At 45.6% G+C, this 14,876-nt stretch overlaps 1 protein-coding gene across 1 annotated transcript in view; it reads left to right on the plus strand.

Moving 5' to 3' along the window:
* Window positions 1-14,876, plus strand: part of marchf4a (membrane-associated ring finger (C3HC4) 4a) — a 128,306-nt gene that overhangs the window by 62,940 nt on the left and 50,490 nt on the right. The window contains exon 2 of the mRNA XM_089132238.1: window positions 7,225-7,380. Coding sequence (XP_088988364.1) covers window positions 7,225-7,380 — 156 coding nt within the window. The remainder of the gene's footprint in view (window positions 1-7,224; window positions 7,381-14,876) is intronic.

Consider the following 14,876-nt stretch of genomic DNA (forward strand, 5'->3'; position numbering starts at 1 on the left):
GGCGTCTGCACCGATGGCTGGGTGGAGGCAGCAGCTGGCCGTCGGGGCAGAATATGTTTGATCGCCTCCGTCTGCTTCTGCTTCTTCTCAGTCGAGAACTGTTGGGCAAAGTCCTCGACTGCACCGCCGAAAAGGCCAACCTGGGAGAGCGGGGCGTCGAGCAGACGAGTCCGCTCGGCTTCCCGTGTGTCTGCCAGGTTAAGCCAGAGATGGCGTTCCTGGACCACGCTAGTGGCCATCATCCTGACCACCGGAGCGAGCGGCCACCTTCGTCGCCCGGAGGGCAAGGTCGGTGGTGGCTCGCAATTCATTAAAGGCCGTTTGGTCAGTCCCCCCCCTCGTGCATATCTCTGAGCAGTTTGGCTTGGAAAACCTGCAAAGTGCTCATCGCATGCAGGGCGGAGGCCGCCTGTCCCGCCGCTCTATAGGAACGCGCTGCCATGGCAGACGAGAACCTACAGGCTTTGGATGGGTGCTTAGGAGGACCACGGGAGGAGGCGCTCTGTGGACACAGCTGCATCGCAACAGAACGCTCCACCGGGGGCATCCCAGTGTACCCAAGGGCGGACCCACCGTTGAGGGGAGGAAAGGCGGGGGAGGCTGGAGCGCGCTCTCGAGAGGACAAAGTAGCCTTCCAAGTGCGCGTCAGCTCCGCATGCAGCTCGGGGAAAAAAGGTATTGGGGTCGGCTGTGGCCTTGCGGTGGCAGCCTTACCCAAAAACCAATTATCCATCCGTGAGAGATCGGGGCAGGGCGGAGGGTTCCACTCTAACCCGATACTCATGGCGGCCCGAGATAGCATGGCCGTCAACTCGGGATCAGAGACGGGCAACGCTGGCGCTCCCGAGGGAGGCAACGCAGCCGCATCCTCACTTCCCGAGGAATCAAGCCCGCCTTGTGATGCTGCGATCGACATCGCATCATCCTCTGGAGCGCCGAACGAAACAGACGGTACCTGCGAAGAGGTAGACGGCTGAATCAAATCGGCGCTCGCTGGCTCTAACACTGGAGCGAGGGGTGTGGCCCGAGGAACTAACGTCGGGGCTTTGTTCCACACCGTCACCGTCAGATCACCCTGTCCGCGAGTCGAAGAGCTTCTCGTGGAAGAAGCAGATCGAGTAGCGGAGGCGGGGACTCTCACTTTTGTTAGATCATTGAGTCTAGATCGCAGTGTAGAGATGGTCATGTTCCCACAGAAGGAACATGAGTCATCCACGAACGCTGCTGCTGCATGTTGAATGCCCAGACACACAGAGCAGCGATCGTGACCATCAGAAGATGACATGAATCGACCGCACCCAGAAGAACATGGGCGAACCATCTTTAAAAAGACGTGCCAAATGCAGCTCTTTCCATGAGAGGAGGAAATTCACTCTTTCAGCGCTGAGGCGACCAGGGAGAAGCGCAAAGTCTGGCAGACCACTGCTCAGATCGCAGGCGATGCAGAATCTCGCTGGGTACCGCCGTCACACCAACACTGAAGAGGACGCTCGTCTCGAAGAGTCTTGTCAATGAGAATGGCTTTAGGGAGTGAAGAAGTCTCTTGGCTCCGAAGCGAAAACATACTGCGGTTGCGTTCACTTCCTCCTTTTATACCCACGGGGTGGGGCGGAGATACGCTATGCAAATTCCACAGCCCCATGCATTTTCATGCCATTGGCTCTTTTTTAAATACTCGAAGAGGATTGGCTTTCTATGCAAAACCCCCATTCTCCGTCACTTCTGACGTAATTTGAAGTGACTACGAAAGGGAACTCTAGAATTACAATGAAAATAAAACATAAACAAAACAGCAGGGCCTAGATGTCAGAGGTCCAAATGCATGGGACTTCACAAAGGAGGATCTGCCAAATAAACACAAAACAAAACCATAAACATCTAAAATACAGATCCAAGTAGACCTTGACACATATTCCATACCACATAATTTCACCTTTATTTCACAGGATTATTAAGCAGTTCAATCATACATGAAAGGTTAGCACTGAACCTAACGATCTGACGCACACATACCTCTGTCGTAATCCCAGAAAACACTATAAACTGGAAGAGTGTTGTGGCTAAGGATTAAACACGGCATCCAAGGCTCGGCATTAATCCCATTAATTTGCTCCCGCGCTCGCCCTCTTGCATAAAGCACTTCCACCCTGCATTTAACAGAATCCCTAAATAAAATATACCAACGTCTTTGTAAAATAACCAAGATGACACACTCACGACTCAATATTGCCCTTCGGATCGCAGCAGCGGAAGGAGACGGGAAAGGTCAAAACGTCAGGAAGTTATCACGTCTATTTGCTTTTGTGTTATTTATAGCGTGAAACCACTACATGCCCCACCCCATACAGAGCCCTTAATTACTCGGTCACATGAGCAAGAAAAAGTTTTGTTGTTTGCCTAGCTAAATAAACTTATCATTGCATCTAAACCAACAACATGTTAATTAGATCCAATACCTACTAAACTACTGAAAGAACTATTACCTGTAGTGGAAGAGCCTCTCCTCAATATTATTAGCTTGTCTTTATCTTTAGGTCATGTTCCAAAAATATTCAAGCTGGCAGTAATAAAACCTCTCATTAAGAAACCACAATTGACCTTATGCACAGCTGCACTACTTCCTGCACTTAAGCCAGCTCCTTGTTTCCTGTCTTCCATTATTGGCCGAACTTGATTAATTCAGGTGTGTCTGATTATTGTTGCCGTGACTACTGAGGTCAGGCACACCTGGATTAATCAATTTGTCCAATAATGACAGGAAACAAGGAGCTGGCTTAAGTTCAGGAAGTAGTGCAGCTGTGCATAAAGCCAATTAGATCCAAATAACTTAGCAAACTACAGACCCATTTCAAATATTCTATTTATGTCCAAAATACTAGAAAAAGTTGAGTCCGCTCAATTGTGCTCTTTTTTGCAAGAAAATGATATCTATGAAAAATTCCAGTCAAGATTCAGACCGCATCATAGTACAGAAACTGCGCTAGTTAAAATTACAAATGATTTACTTTTAGCTTCTGACCAAGGCTGTATCTCAATACTAGTCCTACTTGATCTTAGCACTGCGTTCGACACTATAGATCATAAAATACTCTTGGATCGACTACAAAACTACACTGGTGTTCAGGGACAGGCATTAAGCTGGTTTAGATCGTACTTATCGGACCGTTATCATTTTGTCTGTTTAAATGGGGAAAAATCAAAGATAACGTCAGTAGACTATGGAGTACCGCAAGGATCGGTGTTAGGCCCTCTGCTATTCTCAATATATATGCTACCACTTGGTAATATTATAAGAAAACATGGAATTAATTTCCACTGTTTTGCTGACGACACTCAATTATATATTTCATCACGGCCAGATGAAAACACTAACTCATCTAAATTGACAGAGTGTCTCAAAGATATAAAATGCTGGATGACGCTTAATTTCCTGCTATTAAATTCAGATAAAACGGAGGTATTACTTATTGGTCCAAAAAAACTACTCACAAAACCTCTTACAATACAACTTTAATATAGACGGATGTCCTGTTACTTTATCCACTACAGTAAAAGACCTGGGTGTTATACTAGACCGCAACTTGTCTTTCGAAAATCATATATTATATGTTACAAGAACAGCCTTTTTCCACCTTAGAAACATTGCTAAGCTACATAACATGCTATCAATTTCTGAAGCAGAAAAATTAGTTCATGCATTCATGACCTCGAGACTAGACTACTGTAATGCTTTATTAGCCGGTTGTCCTGCATCCTCAATAAACAAGCTACAGTTAGTACAAAATGCAGCTGCTAGAGTTCTTACTAGGTCAAGAAAATATGATCATATAACACCGATTTTATCATCTCTACACTGGTTACCTATTAAGTTCCGTATCAACTACAAAATACCTATAAACCTGACCTATAAAGCCCTAAATGGTATAGCTCCTATGTACTTAAAGGACAACTCCGGCGCAAAATGAACCTTTGGTCTAATTACACATTGTTACCTAGTCAACCGTTATCTGAGATTTGTTTTCATGATTGCCGAATGTAAATAGTTTTATCTCTAAAAACAGTTTAGCCTATAACGCTAGTTCAATGCTAGTATATAGGGCATAGAGTAATGACAAATAAAAATCGCTTGTTATTACCACTAACAAGGCTCAAAATAGCCCCACACCAAAACGACAGCATAACAAGGGTCCCTACATTCAAACCGAAGCATTGAGAACTTTGTCAGTGTCCACACAGTTTAATAAGAAGATATTTTATACACACAGTAAATTTTGCGAATACAGGAAGAAGCCATCTTTGAAAAATAGTCTCTACCAGTCGATCTACGAGCGCCGATCCAAGTGAGCTGAACTGTGCAGAATCTCATATGATCCGTTGTTTCCAGAAGAAACACAAACACAAACCGTTTTCTTCTCTTCGATATGTACACGTAGCCTACTGTTCACGCTCACCTTATCACCTTATTCACATCTCACCAGCGCACTTGGATCGGCGTTCGTAGATCGACTGGTAGAGACTATTTTTCCAAGATGGCTTCTTCCTGAATTCGCGAAATTTAATGTGTGTATAAAACATCTGCTTATTAAACTGTGTGGACACTGACAAAGTTCTCAATGCTTCGGTTTGAATGTAGGGACTCTATTTATGCTGTCGTGTTAGTGTGGGGCTATTTTGAGCCTTTTTAGTGGTAACAAGCGATTTTTATTTGTCATTACTCTATGCCCTATATACTAGCATTATACTAGCATTATAGGCTAAACTGTTTTTAGAGATAAAACTATTTACATTCGGCAATCATGAAAACAAATCTCAGGTAACGGTTGACTAGGTAACAATGTGTAATTAGACCAAAGGTTCATTTTGCGCCGGAGTTGTCCTTTAACGGACCTTCTTTCTCCCTACAATCCACCGCGTTCCTTAAGATCACTAAATTCGAAGTCCACTAAAGGAGAAACGGCATTCTCGCATTTAGCTCCAAAACTCTGGAATAGCCTTCCCGATATAGTCCGAGGCTCTGACTCGCTGACACAGTTTTAAACTAGACTAAAGACGCATCTCTTTAGTCAAGCATTCACATAATGCTCACTTTTTAGTCCTCTGTTATGCCATACGGAACCATTTGCCACCGAAACTGCTTAACGCACCAGTGGGGCTCGACAGCCTTTTAGACAAACGGGTCGGCGCGTATGGTTGGGTTGCGGAGAGTTTGTGTGAGAGTGGTTTTCTAACACTGACTCCCGTATAATGGAAATCATTGTGAACATCAGCTATGCTAATTATTTCCCATCTGCCTTTCTGCTGTTATCTCGGGACGCTTGTCCTGAGAAAAATGGCGTCCGTCAGGTCCAGTTTTGTATCCAGCCTCTCACGGGGATTCGGATGCCCCAACGCCTGTGATGAGAAGACAATATTATTGATCTGTGTTGTACTACTTTAATGTTATCACTGTGAAGCTGCTTTGATACAATCTGTATTGTGGAAAGTGCTATATAAATAAATGTGATTTGACTTGACTTGACTATTGTGAGACATATTGTAAATGAATAAAAGTAGACCTTTAACAGTTTTAAAAGATTACATCTTATCTTTATGACCAAAAATTACGGCTATAAGTTATTTTAGCTGTCATGAGAAAAATAATTCCAACTGAATGCGCCGCCACGTTTGTCAAACTCTAATTCAATGCCAGAATAAAACACGATTTTAGAATACGCACTCGGCGTGGTGTGTCAGAATACTTAATTATAAACTTAATTATTTTGTTCAAAACCACCTCAAAACACTTAGTGACATTTTAAAAAGCCTTGAATCACTGGCCACTAGAACCAGGATCGTGAATGAAACGCACTGCATTATCTCTCAATACAGGAGCAGAAGCACTGGTTTAGATTTTATTGTTTGTTGTTTTAACATGCGTGTTGTATATTTAAATATATATTTGATATGGTCTATTTAGACTATAGCATTGATTACTGTGGAGGCCCCACCGGCAAATCGCACCTTGGTTAGCTGTTACAACCATGTTTTTTTTTAAAAAATTCTTTCTATGGAACCCCATTAAGTTTTTTTTTTCTTTTTTTTTTCTTTTTTTTTTACAGAACTGCTTTTGAGGATGCAATCTGTTGGATGAGATTTGTTCCTTTGTGTAAAATGGAAATGCATAGTAATTTTATAAATACCATGTTTACTCAGGATTTGAAACAGTATCCTCGAAATGATTGAAACTTAAGTTCTATTCTATCACTGCTTCTCTCACTGAGAAATGCCCAGAAGTGTTGTTGTTCAGCTGTCACTGTGCACACACGCGAGAGAAGCGCTCTTTAATCTTCTCATTCCTCAATAGTTTAGCGTCATTGATTGCACCTAATTTATTTCCACTGACTGCGAGATAGGCCTATTTTAACTTTTGATTCATAAAATGTTCTGCTCTAGAAGTTTGCAATATTCTATTTAAAATGTAGGGCTACTTTTACATAATTACATTTTCCTTTCACTATAAATGTCCCACCTGGCAATCATTTCGCAAACGACTTTGAAATGCGACTAGTTTATTTTTTCTGTGGTGGATTTGTTGCGGCAGTTGTCGCAGTGGTAATAGGCATTCTGGTTGAGTACCTACTGTACTTTACATTGTATCAACATTTAATATAGAAACAACACAGAAACAAACTATCTGTGAAATGAGATAGTAACTCGTTTGCGGATATTCCGTATCATAACAAGTAAAGCGGCTCAACTGAAAAAAAAATCTGCACTGCCAAAACCTTCTCAAGCACTCGCAGCTAGTTTTCAGCAGAGCGCCCAGCATTTTCAGCTGGCTAAAAACGCTTTGGTGGACACACGGTTATGTTTGGTATCTTTGTGTTTTCATTCCTGTGTCTTTGTTATGCATTTCATTTCAGTTTAACCTTAATTATTAGTTTCCTTAGTTACCAATTAACCAAACATGTGTCTCATTTAGTTCATGAGACTCCTTGTTTGGTTCTATTGCTTGTTGTTGGTTCTTGTCTTCATTTATAATGTGTATGAATTATGATTTCTCCTGGGTGATTCTTGAAGACTTTATTTACTTTATCTTTCTCAAGAGTTTTGGATTAAACCATACACAGCATGACAATATTGTTGTCTTATTTACCATCAATCTGGGTGTCTAGTTTCCAAAATATTTGATTAATTTGGCGGAGATTAGCTACTGCTAATGTGAGCATGTGTTGTGTCCTGCAGGGGGAGCTACTGAGCCCGTGTCGCTGTAGTGGTTCTGTTCGCTGCACTCATGAGCCCTGTCTAATAAAGTGGATTAGTGAGAGAGGATCCTGGAGCTGCGAACTCTGCTACTACAAATACCAGGTCATCGCCATCAGCACCAAGAACCCGCTACAGGTATCTTTTTGACTGAGCTTATTTTTTTTTATTATTTTTTTTACATTATTATTACTACCATGTTTATATATATATATATATATATATATATATATATATATATATATATATATATATATATATATATATGTGTGTGTGTGTGTGTGTGTGTGTTCCTTTTTAATTCCATTATTCCTTTATTTTAATATGTTAAAATATAACATGTTATAAAATATAACATGTTTAACATATATATATATATATATGTGTGTGTGTGTGGTGTGTGTGTGTGTGTGTGTTTATATATATGTGTGTGTGTGTGTGTGTGTGTGTGTGTGTGTGTGTGTGTGTGTGTGTGTGTGTGTGTTCCTTTTTAATTCCATGTACACTGATGAAATATTGCATTAGTAAAAGTAATACATTTTGCTTTAAAAAGTAACAGTATATTTTTAAAAGTAAAAAAAAAAACTAATCTATATAGTTTTATTTATTTTATACACTCCATCCTCCTGCTCAAAATACTTAGGTCTGATGCCCTAGTCACACTGATAGGATAGAATTGAAATAGGTTAGTCTGACATCATTATGATTTTTTTTTAGAAGTCAGCAGAGTCGAGCTCTGAGGATCATATTACTCCTGCTTTTAGGAACATTTTAAATTCAGACAAGACCAAGTCAGTGATTTGTTAACTTGAGTTATTGAATCAGTAGTTGTAAACAGTTCATTGAAAAGAATTAGCTCTTTGAGATTTGTTGTTATGCTTTGAAATGTAGTGAAGAAAAAATTCTTAAAGGCACTATAACATTTTATGTAATTTATTATTTAAAATCAATATTTTTATTTATAAATATGTCCTCAATGCTGTACAAATACTGTATCTCTGCCAATTATCTGACTAATCTTCATAAATGAAGAATTTAGTATTTTTATATACATGGGACGGGTAAGTCCACAGAGGCTTCCATGTCATTCCGCCATCTTGAAAAACTATAATAGCAGAGAGGGACATAAAGTACAAGGCATTCAGAGCCAACGTGACGAGACAGAAAGCAGCAGAAACGAAGGAGCAGAGCAGTGAGAGATGCTTCACTGCCCCGGCAAGTTTAAAAGGCTGCATTGCAAATCCTCGTCACCAGCAAAGTAAAAAAAATAGTTTGTAAAAGGAAACGTTACCAGATATTACAAAAAACACGAGTTAATATCGGGATAGCTTTTCCAGGTGATAGAGCTAATGCAGGAGAAATAGTTCAAAAGAGACACTGAATGTCACAGTCTTCCGTCTGCACCAGTCTGTCTTGTCTTCAGCACTACACTTCCCAGGATCCTCTCGTCACCCTATCCCGTGTTCACTCCCTCATCAGCCACCTGTTCCTCGTCATCATCATCTGTTTCACCTGTTCTCACCCCATTATGTTTGATTATTCTGTGTATTTAGTTCCCTCTGTGTTACTCAATGGTTGTCGGTCGATGTTGTATGTTACCCGGTGTTACCCTGCCTTCCTGCCTGTATTCCTATTAAATTTATATCTTCATTGTGAATCTGGACTCCTCCCGTTCCTTCCGCCTACACTCCTGCATTCCTGCACCTTTACCCGTGACAGATCGACCGACCACAACCAACAAAGATGGATGACCAGATGGAGGCTTTCCTCTTCGAGCAGAATGGGGCCTCGTTGGAAGAATTCGTAGAGGTTTATCTTCATCTACGCCAGGACATATACTGGGAGGAGGAATTCCTGAAACTACGGTTCTGGAGAGGTTTGGACGACCCATTAGCCCAAATCCTACTGCTCGAGGACCTCCATCTGCCATTTACCGAGTTTTTGGACAGGGCTCTGTGGGTCTGTGGGTCGTCCCTTACGGTCACACCAGTCCAGCCCGAGTCCAGCCCTGTCGAGTCTGCGCTCACCGTCAGCCCTGCCGAGCCCGCGCTCACCGTCAGCCCTGCCGAGCCCGCGCTCACCGTCAGCCCTGTCGAGTCTGCGCTCACCGTCAGCTCTGCCGAGCCCGCGCTCACCGTCAGCTCTGCCGAGCCCGCGCTCACCGTCAGCCCTGCCGAGCCCGCGCTCACCGTCAGCCCTGCCGAGCCCGCGCTCACCGTCAGCCCTGCCGAGTCCGCGCTCACCGTCAGCCCTGCCGAGCCCGCGCTCACCGTCAGTCCTTTTGAGACTGAACGCCCTTCACTGCTGGTCCCGTCCAGCTCTCCAGAGTCTGAACGCTCTTCACCACTGGTCCCGTCCAGCTCTCCAGAGATTGAATGCTCTTCACCGCTGGTCCCGTCCAGCTCTCCAGAGATTGAATGCTCTTCACCGCTGGTCCCGCCCAGCTCTCCAGAGATTGAATGCTCTTCACCGCTGGTTCCGTCCAGCTCTCCAGAGTCTGAATGCTCTTCACCGCTGGTTCCGTCCAGCTCTCCAGAGTCTGAATGCTCTTCACCGCTGGTTCCGTCCAGCTCTCCAGAGATTGAATGCTCTTCGCCGCTGGTTCCGTCCAGCTCTCCAGAGTCTGAATGCTCTTCACCGCTGGTTCCGTCCAGCTCTCCAGAGATTGAATGCTCTTCACCGCTGGTTCCGTCCAGCTCTCCAGAGTCTGAATGCTCTTCACCGCTGGTTCCGTCCAGCTCTCCAGAGATTGAATGCTCTTCGCCGCTGGTTCCGTCCAGCCCTCCAGAGTCTGAATGCTCTTCACCGCTGGTTCCATCCAGCTCTCCAGAGATTGAATGCTCTTCACCGCTGGTTCCGTCCAGGTCTCCAGAGATTGAATGCTCTTCACCGCTGGTTCCGTCCAGCTCTCCAGAGTCTGAATGCTCTTCACCGCTGGTTCCGTCCAGCCCTCCAGAGACTGAATGCTCTTCGCCGCTGGTTCCGTCCAGCCCTCCAGAGTCTGAATGCTCTTCACCGCTGGTTCCATCCAGCTCTCCAGAGATTGAATGCTCTTCACCGCTGGTTCCGTCCAGGTCTCCAGAGATTGAATGCTCTTCACCGCTGGTTCCGTCCAGCTCTCCAGAGTCTGAATGCTCTTCACCGCTGGCTCCGTCCAGCTCTCCAGAGACTGAATGCTCTTCACCGCTGGTTCCGTCCAGCTCTCCAGAGATTGAATGCTCTTCACCGCTGGTTCCGTCCAGCTCTCCAGAGACTGAATGCTCGTCACCGCTGGTTCCGTCCAGCCCTCCAGAGACTGAATGCTCTTCACCGCTGGTTCCGTCCAGCTCTCCAGAGACTGTACGCTCTTCACCGCTGGTTCCGTCCAGCTCTCCAGAGACTGTATGCTCTTCACCGCTGGTTCCGTCCAGCTCTCCAGAGACTGAATACTCTTCACCGCTGGTTCCGTCCAGCTCTCCAGAGACTGTATGCTCTTCACCGCTGGTTCCGTCCAGCTCTCCAGAGACTGAATGCTCTTCACCGCTGGTTCCGTCCAGCTCTCCAGAGACTGTATGCTCTTCACCGCTGGTTCCGTCCAGCTCTTCAGAGACTGAATACTCTTCACCGCTGGTTCCGTCCAGCTCTCCAGAGACTGAATGCTCTTCACCGCTGGTTCCGTCCAGCTCTCCAGAGACTGAATGCTCTTCACCGCTGGTTCCGTCCAGCTCTCCAGAGACTGAATGCTCTTCACTGCTGGTTCCGTCCAGCTCTCCAGAGACTGAATGCTCTTCACCGCTGGTCCCGTCCAGCTCTCCAGAGACTGAATGCTCTTCACCGCTGGTACCGTCCAGCTCTCCAGAGACTGAATGCTCTTCACCGCTGGTCCCGTCCAGCTCTCCAGAGACTGTATGCTCTTCACCGCTGGTTCCGTACAGCCCTCCAGAGACTGCATGCTCTTCACCGCTGGTTCTGTCCAGCTCTCCAGAGACTGAATGCTCTTCACTGCTGGTTCCGTCCAGCCCCCCAGAGACTGAATGCTCTTCACTGCTGGTTCCGTCCAGCCCTCTAGAGACTGTATGCTCTTCACTGCTGGTTCCGTCTAGCCCTCTAAAGACTGAATGCTCCTCACTGCTGGTTCCGTCCAGCCCTCCAGAGACAGTATGCTCTTCACTGCTGCTTCCGTCCAGCCCTCCAGAGACTGAATGCTCTTCACTGCTGGTTCCGTCCAGCCCTCCAGAGACTGAAGGCTCTTCACTGCTGGTTCCGTTCAGCCCTCCAGAAACTGAACGCTCTTCACTGCTGGTTCCGTCCAGCCCTCCAGAGACTGAATGCTCTTCACTGCTGGTTCCGTCCAGCCCTCCAGAGACAGTATGCTCTTCACTGCTGGTTCCGTCCAGCCCTCCAGAAACTGAACGCTCTTCACTGCTGGTTCCGTCCAGTCCTCCAGAGACTGTATGCTCTTCACTGCTGGTTCAGTCTAGCCCTCCAGAGACAGTATGCTCTTCACTGCTGGTTCCGTCCAGCCCTCCAGAGACTGAATGCTCATCACTGCTGGTTCCGTCCAGCTCTCCAGAGACTGAATGCTCTTCACCGCTGGTCCCGTCCAGCTCTCCAGAGACTGTATGCTCTTCACCGCTGGTTCCGTACAGCCCTCCAGAGACTGCATGCTCTTCACCGCTGGTTCTGTCCAGCTCTCCAGAGACTGAATGCTCTTCACTGCTGGTTCCGTCCAGCCCCCCAGAGACTGAATGCTCTTCACTGCTGGTTCCGTCCAGCCCTCTAGAGACTGTATGCTCTTCACTGCTGGTTCCGTCTAGCCCTCTAAAGACTGAATGCTCCTCACTGCTGGTTCCGTCCAGCCCTCCAGAGACAGTATGCTCTTCACTGCTGCTTCCGTCCAGCCCTCCAGAGACTGAATGCTCTTCACTGCTGGTTCCGTCCAGCCCTCCAGAGACTGAAGGCTCTTCACTGCTGGTTCCGTTCAGCCCTCCAGAAACTGAACGCTCTTCACTGCTGGTTCCGTCCAGCCCTCCAGAGACTGAATGCTCTTCACTGCTGGTTCCGTCCAGCCCTCCAGAGACAGTATGCTCTTCACTGCTGGTTCCGTCCAGCCCTCCAGAAACTGAACGCTCTTCACTGCTGGTTCCGTCCAGTCCTCCAGAGACTGTATGCTCTTCACTGCTGGTTCAGTCTAGCCCTCCAGAGACAGTATGCTCTTCACTGCTGGTTCCGTCCAGCCCTCCAGAGACTGAATGCTCATCACTGCTGGTTCCGTCCAGTCCTCCAGAGACAGTATGCTCTTCACTGCTGGTTCCGTCCAGCCCTCCAGAGGCTGAACGCTCTTCACTGCTGGTTCCGTCCAGCCCTCCAGAGACTGAACGCTCATCACTGCTGGTTCCATCCAGTCTCTCAGAGGCCGAGCTCTCTTCTTCGCTGGGCCCGACCAGCCCAGCCTCAGAGACCGTCCTGCCAACGCCACAGAACGTCCAGCCAGCGCCAGAGAACGTCCAGCCTGTGCCGGAGACCGTCCAGCCTGCTCCGCCCTGGTCTCGCCCTCAGCCTGCTTCGCCCTGGTCTCGCCCTCAGCCTGCCCCGCCTTGGCCACACCCTCAGCCTGCTTCGCCCTGGTCTCGCCCTCAGCCTGCTTCGCCCTGGTCTCGCCCTCAGCCTGCTCCGCCCTGGCCACGCCCTCAGCCTGCTTCGCCCGGGTCTGGCCTCACCCCTCTCAGCCCTCAGTTCGTCCCCCCTCCTTCCTCTGTTCTGCGGCGTGAGGTCACGCCTCCCGGGAGGGGGGAGTTCTGTCACAGTCTTCCGTCTGCACCAGTCTGTCTTGTCTTCAGCACTACACTTCCCAGGATCCTCTCGTCACCCTATCCCGTGTTCACTCCCTCATCAGCCACCTGTTCCTCGTCATCATCATCTGTTTCACCTGTTCTCACCCCATTATGTTTGATTATTCTGTGTATTTAGTTCCCTCTGTGTTACTCAATGGTTGTCGGTCGATGTTGTATGTTACCCGGTGTTACCCTGCCTTCCTGCCTGTATTCCTATTAAATTTATATCTTCATTGTGAATCTGGACTCCTCCCGTTCCTTCCGCCTACACTCCTGCATTCCTGCACCTTTACCCGTGACACTGAAGTCAATGTTACAGTCTTAATTACAAGCTTTTTTTTTCATTGTTTGGTTGTGTACTTTATTATATTGACAGATGAACATTTATAGTTAAGTTGATGATATCTAACGCACATAGGCGATTTCATAAAATATAACGAATAAAGAAGGCTTAACTACTTATTACAAGTTCATGTTTTTCACAGTCAGTAATTCATACTGTAATATTAGTTCATTCGTTGTCAGGTTGCGGTTTGTTTGAAATAACCAACCTGTTCACCTGAAGGAACACTCCATGAAGTGCTAATCCTGTCCTAGCTTTTTCAAGCGGGCTTTTTTTGAAGGCCAACCAATTTCTTCCACATCACAGTCCGCAAATAATTTCTTTATAGATCCCACTATGTGCAGAGAGCATTACTAAGTTGGAAAAGAAAACATTTTGTCTCATTGTTTGGACATTTACATGGCTGTAAAACGAATTCATTAGAAGGTGATGTTTACATACTCTGGCTATATAGTGCACCTTGGCATACCATGTGTGATATATGAATATGGTAGTCATTCAGCACCAAAATATAGCCATCGGATACCATCACTGTGCCATTGTACCACCATACAACCTTTTTTGCTTTCTTTTGATCTGACTTTCAGATGATAAATAGGATATTTTCTTCTTTGTTTTGGTTATTTTAAAGGTGCACTTCAGAACTTTGGCCATACAATTACAGAAAATTATTATTATTATTAATTATTATTATTATTATTTTTTTTTTAACATCAGTTGTACTTTTGCTTGACTTGCCTATATGATCGGATCTGTCATTCTACACCAGGATCAACAACCAGCAAGGAGAACGTCTACAGGGGACGTATTTAACCCTTTGATGTGTAAGCTATGGATACCCCTTCTAATGCAACATGGGTCTAAAAATACCTGTATTCATTTCCTATTTCATGCATGGCTTGGCATTTTATTTGAGCATTCAATATTTCATAATATATACATTTCTATAAATGATTTATGAATATTCAAAATATCTTGTTTTCAATTATCACAAATTCATATTTTAATATTTCCTAGGTTTTTTGTTAAAGGGATAGTTCACTTTGAAATTGATTTTTGGGATGATTTATCCAAGATGTAGGTGTTTTCGTTTCCTCTGTAGTTTCAATTTTGATATTTTTAGGTCAAACCGTTCCTGTCTATCAGTCATATAATGCAGGTCTATGGTCACCACCTCAAAGAGCATGCACAGAGAAGTCCAAATTAAACATGATTTAGTGACTTGTAAATGTAAGTACACATTGATGGCCATTGATGAACGAGCGGTTTTTGTGAGGAAACGAACAATATCATTTTTACCTCTTGTAACCACAACCACGTACAAGTGAACTGAGGGGGCGCAGGCGCTTCGATCTGCGCAAGCGTCGGAAAGCGCCGGAAGTAAGCACCGGAAGTGATCACGGAAAGCGCACTTCTGGCGCTTTCCAGTGCTTGCACAGACCGAAGTGCCAGGGCCCTCAGATCACTTGGACGTGGCT

This window comes from Pimephales promelas, chromosome 6, assembly GCF_988280905.1.
Source record: "Pimephales promelas chromosome 6, fPimPro1.hap1.1, whole genome shotgun sequence".
NCBI lineage: Eukaryota > Metazoa > Chordata > Actinopteri > Cypriniformes > Leuciscidae > Pimephales > Pimephales promelas.